This window comes from Geospiza fortis, unplaced genomic scaffold (assembly GCF_000277835.1).
Source record: "Geospiza fortis unplaced genomic scaffold, GeoFor_1.0 scaffold118, whole genome shotgun sequence".
Taxonomy (NCBI): Eukaryota; Metazoa; Chordata; class Aves; order Passeriformes; family Thraupidae; genus Geospiza; species Geospiza fortis.
In genome coordinates, this window is record NW_005054380.1 from 1998161 (window position 1) to 2006178 (window position 8018).

At 53.2% G+C, this 8018-nt stretch overlaps 1 protein-coding gene across 1 annotated transcript in view; it reads left to right on the forward strand.

The window, feature by feature from the left end:
- Nucleotides 1–2255: 2255 nt before the first annotated feature.
- TRPM2 (transient receptor potential cation channel subfamily M member 2) overlaps nt 2256–8018 on the forward strand; it is a 21987-nt gene continuing 16224 nt past the window's right edge. Inside the window, exons 1-6 of the mRNA XM_031060326.1 lie at nt 2256–2381; nt 4604–4864; nt 5198–5283; nt 5726–5894; nt 6465–6645; nt 7422–7627. Of these exons, the coding sequence (XP_030916186.1) occupies nt 4670–4864; nt 5198–5283; nt 5726–5894; nt 6465–6645; nt 7422–7627 (837 nt within the window). The 5' untranslated portion in view covers nt 2256–2381; nt 4604–4669. The remainder of the gene's footprint in view (nt 2382–4603; nt 4865–5197; nt 5284–5725; nt 5895–6464; nt 6646–7421; nt 7628–8018) is intronic.

An 8018-nucleotide genomic window follows, 5' to 3' on the forward strand; every position in this document is an offset into this window, starting at 1 on the left:
TCCATCCCCTAAGCAGCCCCTGCTCATCATATCTGCTGTCAGGGAATGGAACAGTTCATGCCTCAAACATTGATATAGTTTGTTTCTCATTATAACAAAAACTGTATAAAGAAGTTACAAGCAAAAAAAAACCTCCCTGAAGATGCCTGACAGGGACTTTGGACTGAAAGCAAACTGCTGAGATTAGATAAAGGGAAAACCCTGTCACAGCACATGTCACAGTTGAGATGGCTACAATGCACAGAGTACCACCACACAATTTCAGAAAGCTTCAGCCCATACAGAGTAACACCACACCACTTCAGAAGGCTGCAAACCTCTGCCCTTCTTGTTCTTTAGCCCAGCCTTTTATCCCCTCCTGTTGATGCACTGCACCTGTGTGCCCTCTGTTCCCTTTGGTGGTTGGTCAGTGCCCCTGGGCACTCCATGGCTCATTGCTGTCAATGCTGCTCACCTGCTGCTCACAGCTGTGCCCACTGAGGCTCAGCCCCACCCCAACCACCACAAACTCTGTGCCTACAAAACCCATTCCTCAATCGCCGGAAACAACCAAGTAAACAAGGAAAAGAATGTGAGCCAACCCCAGCAGCTGTGCTAAGAATCATCTCTGGCTTTCTTTGGGGTGGGGCAGGCCTTGACCCACAGACCCTTTTGTTGGGAGTGGGTTTGCACAGATTTCCCCCCTAACCGAGGTGGGGCAGGAAGTTTGGGTGTGCTGTAACCTCTGCTCAGGGGCAGTGAACCCATCCATCCTCCCTTACGCAAACTGGCTATGGAACCCCCAACCCTAGGAAGGCTACATCCATGGGACATTCTTATGAGAAACAACTGAGGATCCATTAATCCATCAGAGGCCCCCCAAGTGCCCCCCAGAGTCATTCCTGAATCCTTGCACCACAGGACTGCACGGGATGCAACAAACCCCAAATCTGTTGTGAGAGACAACGGCAAACTCCCCCTCCACACACGCCTTCCCCCAGGGAATTACCTGCATTTTCCTACCTGGCCTGAGCATATATTAAATCACTGAATTCTGTGCTTTTTGGGGGGGACCTTCACCACCAAGAAGACCAGCAGGAGAGAATCAACAGAACATCACTGAGATCCACAGAGTGCTGATATTCTCCTTGTTCTGTCCCTGTTTCTGTCCCCCCTGTAGGAGCATCAGGGGGGTAGGACAGTTGGGACGGACGGAGACAGGAGATCTCTGAAGCCAGGTCAGGAACTTGGGGTTTATTGCACAGGGCCTGGGTACAGGGCCCTGCTGGGATTTGGGGTTTATTGCAAAGGGCCTGGGTGCAGGGCCCTGCTGGGATTTGGGGTTTATTGCAAAGGGCCTGGGTGCAGGGCCCTGCTGGGAGCTGCCAGCCACAGCTCAGAGCAGGGCCCAGAGAGGAGAGGGGCAGAGAGGATGAGAGGGTAACTGAGTAGGAGGTTAAGAGTGTAAGGGAGTAAGAGAGTAAGAGGGTAAGAGAGTAAAAGTGTAAGAGAGCGAGGTTCCCATTACAATACAATAAATCCTCTTCTGTGTTGAATATTCTAATTCTCACTAACCAATCTAGTACAAGATACAAATCCTATAGCATTTCTATACAGCCTATAAGAATCATTACATTACCATACTGTGTTACATTTTAAACCCTAAAAACTCCTCTTTGGGCCCCTTCTGCCAAGCTGTAGGGTCTGCTCTGACCCTTGGAGCTGTCTGCAAGCCGACGGTGTTGTTCCATCAAAAGGGAATTACCTTCAGATGGCCACACCATTGTTTTCCAGTTGTTCAGTAACTAAGGGATCTCACAGCTTGCTTTCATTTCAATCTCGTTTATAGTTTCCATATTCTCAAAATCTTTTGCCAGACAATCATATTTATAAGGCTTTCCTCTTTCATCTTCCCCAACACCCCCCCACCTATTTCCTATTTCTTTCTTTCCCTCTCTCTCTCCAGTGAATTTGATATTCACTATCAAATAAACCCCATACCACTGTCTCTGGGCTATGCGACAGTAACATTTGCACCTTAATTCGGGGCAGAGGCACTTCTGACAACCTCAATAACCGCATCCTGACATCTGCCCCGAGGGGTTCGGGTGCAGCGGGGCTCACTGCGGGCACTGCCAGGGTGACTCAGCCACTCCAGCAAGCTCTGGGCCCGCCTGGGCTCTGCAGCTCCCCGGCACGGATCGCTCCTGCAGCCTCATTTGCTGGGCAGCGGCCTGGCCTCCTCCTCTCTCTCTGCAGGCAGCTCTGCCCCGCTCCCGGCTCATCACCTCCGGTGACAGAGTGACAGAATGACCCGGCGGAGCGGAGGGACACGGGGCTGAATCGCCCTGGGGGCACGGAGCGGAGAGCCGGGGATGCGGCCCGAGGATGCGGCACGGAAGGTACGGGCAGCGCGGCGGGGTGAGCGGGGAGGGGCAGGAACGCGGGCAGCTTGCAGGGGGTTCGGGATCAGAGGCAGTTTTCAGGGGGTTTAGGATCACGGGCAGTTTCAGGGGAGGCAAAATCAGGGGCAGTTTTCAGGGGGGACAGGATCAGTGACAGTTTTCGGGGGGTTTAGGATCAGGGGCAGTTTTCAGGAGGTTTAGGATCAGGGGCAGTTTTCAGAGGGTTTGGGATCAGGGGCAGTTTTTAGAGGGGGCAGAACCAGGGGCAGTTTTCAGGGGGTTTAGGATCAGGGGCAGTTTTCAGGGGTTTAGGAGCAGGGGCAGTTTTCGGGAGGTTTAGGATCAGGGGCAGTTTTCAGGGGTTTAGGATCAGGGGCAGTTTTCAGGGGGTTTAGGATCAGGGGCAGTTTTCAGGGGTTTAGGATCAGGGGCAGTTTTCAGGGGTTTAGGAGCAGGGGCAGTTTTCAGGAGGTTTAGGATCAGGGGCAGTTTTCAGGGGTTTAGGATCAGGGGCAGTTTTCAGGGGTTTAGGATCAGGGGCAGTTTTCAGCCCTGCACTCCATCCTGCCGGGTGCTGTGACCACCCCATGCGACCCAGGGCTGACCTGACCCCTCAAGCTGGGAGGCAGGCAGTGTGTGCCACAGGAGGGGCTCTGTCCTTGTCCCCGAGCCCCTAAGGACAGGAATTCCAGGTGCTGGAGCACAGACAGGTATTCCAGGTGCTGGAGCCCTTCCTGCATGGTTCATGAGCTGCTTGTGGCCATGCCCCAAGAGCCTGTCTGCCTTGTGGGGCCATGGACAAGAATTAGGAGTGCATTTGACCTTATTTCAACTGCTCTTTCTCCAAAAATCAGATCTGCTGGGGGTTGTGCTGATGCAGAAATCCAGCCTGCCAAAATCTGCCTGCCAAGGTCAGTGGGGCTGTGGGAGATCCCAGGAGGGAGGCTGATAAAATAGCTTTTCATTGCTACTCTGTGATTTAGCATCAGCATCCTTGTCCCCACAAGGACTCCCCACCCTTGGGTGAAATGCAGGATTTGGCTTGAAGAAAGCAGACAAAACCCTCCTTAAACACAGAGCCCACAGCTTGACCAGAGCATCACCTGAGCCTGGTGCTTCCTCCATTACCTAATCCCAGCTCTCCTGAGAGGACATCGCCCCCCTTGGGCTCCAGAGACCCCAGGAGCCTTTCCACCTTTGCTCCAGCAGCTCTCCCATCTCAGCAAAGGGGGCTGTGAGTGTTCAGGGGGGCTCAGGAGTTTTGCAGCAAGCCCATGTGCATCTTGGGGCTCTCAGGGCACCTTTGCAGGGGACACAGGACTCCAGCACCGGGTCCCTGCAGTTGGCATGTCCATATTCCCAGATTTTCCATGCAGGGCCATGCTCAGGCTGCTCACACAAGAGACCTAGTTTCTGCTCTCCCTGCTGCCAGAAATATCCCAGCTGCCTGCAGTGGAGAGCAGGTGAGGAGAGCCACAGGCTGGCAGTGCTGGGGCACTTTGTGGGCATCGAGGGGCTCCCCCAGGGAAGCGTGGTGCATGCTGTGGTCACCACACACGTGGGGACACCCTATGTCAGGATTGTGCTGAGGGGATGGCAGGTGGACCAACCTCCACCCTGGCAGTGATGGATGGGGCACCTCAGTGCTCTTAGCTCATGGGTATCCTTTATTTCTTTGAAGGCCACGTTGGAGGGTGTGACCGTGTTCACAGGGCTCTTGGATGAGGGAAGAGACGAGAATGTTGACTCCATGTTTCAGAAGGCTTGATTTATTATTTTATGATATATATTACATTAAAGCTATACTAAAAGAATAGAAGAAAAGCTTTCATCAGAAGGCTGGCTAAGCTAAGAATAGCAAAGAAGGAATGATAACAAAGCTTCTGTCTTGGACAGAGGGTCCAAGCCAGCTGACTGTGATTGGCCATTAATTAGAAACAACCAACATGAGACCAATCACAGATGCACCTGTTGCATTCCACAGCAGCAGATAATCATTGTTTACATTTTGTTCCTGAGGCCTCTCAGCTTCCCAGGAGGAAAAATCCTAAGGAAAGGATTTTTCATAAAAGATGTCTGCAACAGGAGGGGGCTTGGAGAAACCTGCTCCAGGGGAAGGCATCCTTTCCCTCGGCAGGGAGGTGGAAGGAGATGAAATTTAAGGCCCTTCCCAATCCAAACCGTTCTGGGATTCTCTGATTCTCTTCCACTGCCCTCAGGATGGGGATGTTGAGGAGCTCCCAGCCTAGGAACAGGAGAAGGGAGGCTGAGGAGCCACAGGAGCCATGTCCGCACGCGGCCGCTGCGCCAGGGTGCTCCCCTCCGATGTGAACAAGGTGTGCCCCGAGAGGGGGGATGAGCCTGCCACGCACCCCAGCAAGATGAGCGACTTCGAGGTGGTCCCCAACCTGCAGCAGAGCAGCAGCAGTGTCTCAAGGAGCAGGAGGAAGGCTCATTTCCCCGCTGGCAGCAATGAAAAGGCAAGTTCAGGAGGTGCTGGAAGAGGGGATGGTTGGGCACATGCATGAAACAGCATTAATGAGTGGCTCACTAACAGCAGCATTAATAACTGATCAGGTTGGTTTTAGAGACAGACAGAAAATGCCCAGACACCTGAGGCACATGGCCAGCACTCATATACCTTCTCCTTTGAGTGCATCTGGCTTTGTCCTTGCAGACAGCGATGGAGATTTCATCCTTCACACCCCAAGGAGCACCCAGATGTGATCCATCTCCACGGTGTCTGGCCCCTGGAATAACTTCTGGCCCTTTCCAGAAACCCTGACCCCTTGCTGCTTTTCTTGCTCCACCAGGAAAATCTCATCTCCTGGATTCCTGAAAACATCAGAAAGAAGGAATGCACCTATTTTGTGGAAAGCTCCCAGACGTCAGATTCTGGGTAAGTGAGGCACTCCCTCCTTCCCTCCCCTGCAGGAGAGCAGAAGTGAGGCTTGGTGGTAAAGCTACAGCACCAGAAAATCCCAACTTTCTGTCACAGGGATTCAAAACCCTCTTTCTAACTGGTTGTTCAGCATGAGGTGAGTCACTACGTGGCTGAGATTCTGTGTCCCAGGGAAAAACATTTCCAAGGCTTTTGCAGGCAGTCATTTCCACCCTAAAGATTTCCATCCTAAATATCTACCCATGGAAATATTTGGATTTTTTCCTTTAATTTCCCTCCAAACATCGTCCTTGTTTCTGCACAAGTTCTGAGCTGGAGGAGCAGCTGGGTAGGAGATGGGGGGCCCCTGATGCTCCTCAGGAGAACAGCACCTCCTGCCCAGGCTGAGGCCGGGCTTTGCCTTTGGGTTTCTCCATGAAGCTGTCGGTGTGTTTTTCAGGAGGATCGTTTGTGAGTGTGGCTATCTCAGGGAACAGCACCTGGACGATGCTGCCAAACCTCCCATCTTCCTGGGGAAGGAGTGGGACCCCAGCAGGCACATCCAGGAGATGCCAACGGATGCCTTCGGTGATATCCGCTTCACAGGGCTGGGACAGAAGACGGGGAAGGTGATCTGCTTGTCAGACCCGTGGGTGTGTGGGGAGCCAGTGCTTGGGTCAGTGAAGTGCTCAGTGAAGAGCTCAGTGAAGAGCTCATGGGTGTCGTGGAAGAGGACACTCAGTCTCCTCTGGATCAGGGTGATGGTTGTCTTGGCCACGGGCAGGTTGGCCACCTGCACGATGACATGGGAGATGGCACAGGAGCATTTCCCTCCTGGATGAGAGGACATTGGGAAAGGGTGGAATTGCCCCAAAAGCAACAGTGACTCAGGCAGTGTAGGGGTTGAGACAGGACCTCTCATCTCAGCCTTAAACCCTTTCTGAAAGCACAAGACTCAAGGAGTGGCTGTTCCCTGTCCTTGCCCTCAGGTTTGCCTGGGGAATGTTTGTTCCTAGGAAAGCTAATGGGAATAGGGTCATAGACAAAGACCTGGACCAGCAGCAGCAGGACTCTGCTGTGGAATGGTGTTGGGAAGCCTCTGGGGTGGGACAGGAGGAGTTGTGCTGGGGGTGTCCTGTTACCCTGACCCCATGGTTTATACCCAAAATAACAAATGTGCGTGGTTCCCTTTTCTGCAGTACGTGCGTGTCTCCTCGGATACCCCCCCTCGGGTCATCTACCACCTCATGACACAGCACTGGGGCCTTGACCCCCCCAACCTGCTCATCTCAGTCACTGGGGGAGCCAAAAACTTCGTCATGAAGCCAAGGCTGAAGAACATCTTCCGGCAAGGGCTGGTCAAGGTGGCCCAGACCACAGGTAAGAGACCACAGAACAATGAAATTGCGGAATCATAGAATAGTTGGGGTTGAATGGGACTTTTAAAGGTCATCTGGATGCGGAGGGTCTGTGGTGGTGTTCACAGGGGTCCCAGAAAGAGGGAAGACATGAGGATCTGACTCCATGTTTCAGAAGGCTGATTTATTATTTTTTGACATATATATAGTATATTAAAACTATACTAAAAGAATAGAAGAAAGGATTTCATCAGAAAGCTTGAAAGGAAAGAGAATCGAAAGATAACAAAAGCTTGTGAGTCTCAGAGAGTCTGAGACAGCTGGACTGTGATTGGCCATTAATTAGCAACAACCAACATGAGACCAATCGCAGATGCACCTGTTGCATTCCACAGCAGCAAATAATTATTGTTTACATTTTGTTCCTGAGGCGTCTCAGCTTCTCAGGAGAAAAAATCCTAAGGATTTTTCATAAAATGTGTCTGTGACAAGGGTCTCCCTGTGGTTGTACCTGGCCATGCCAGGTTCAGTAAGCTGGGCTGTTCTGGTGATGCTGAGCTGCTTTAGGAGCCCTGTAGGTCCTACCTGGGCCATGATCACCAGGGATGGGTTGCTCCTGCTCAGTCACTGCAAAGAGGCTCAGAGAGGTGCAGAAGAAGGCATTGCCTGTGCTGCCAGGCAGGGAAGAGACATCTTGTGGGGGATGGAGCAGCCCAGGGACCCACAGCCACATGGGGGAGGCTGGGAGATGGCTGTGGGCAGAGCCTCTCCCTTCCCATGGCCCTCTGTGCCCCCCAGGAGCCTGGATCATCACAGGGGGGTCCCACGCTGGTGTGATGAAACAGGTGGGAGAGGCAGTGCGAGACTTCATGCTGAGCTGCAGCCACAAGGAGGGCGACATTGTCACCATTGGCATTGCCACCTGGGGGACCGTGTACAACCGCGAGAGCCTCGTCTGCCCCATGGTGAGCCGGGCAGCCCAGGAAAACCCAGCTGGGCCACAAGTGATGCTCACAGAACTCCAGAATGGGTTGGGTTGGAAGGAACCTGACAGCTCACCTTGTCCCACCCTCTGCCATGGGCAGGGAACCTTTCGTTAGACCAGGCTGCTCCAAGAGCCATCCAGCCTGGCCTTGAGCTCTTCCAGGGATGGTCCCAGGCTGGCATTTGCTGAGAAGCTCTTCCACCCTGCCCAGGGGCTCTGTGCTTCTCCTGGGTGGACTCTTGCGGGTGTGAGGGCCAGTGGAGCATGGGGCAGGGCTGGTGTGAGCGCTATGGGGGCACGGGGACAGTTTGGCCACACTGTCCCCACGTGCTGACCCATTCCTGTCCCCACGTGCTGGTCACCTTGGCTGTCTGCTGCTCCTCTGCCAGGCTTCTCCCAGAGTGTCCCCT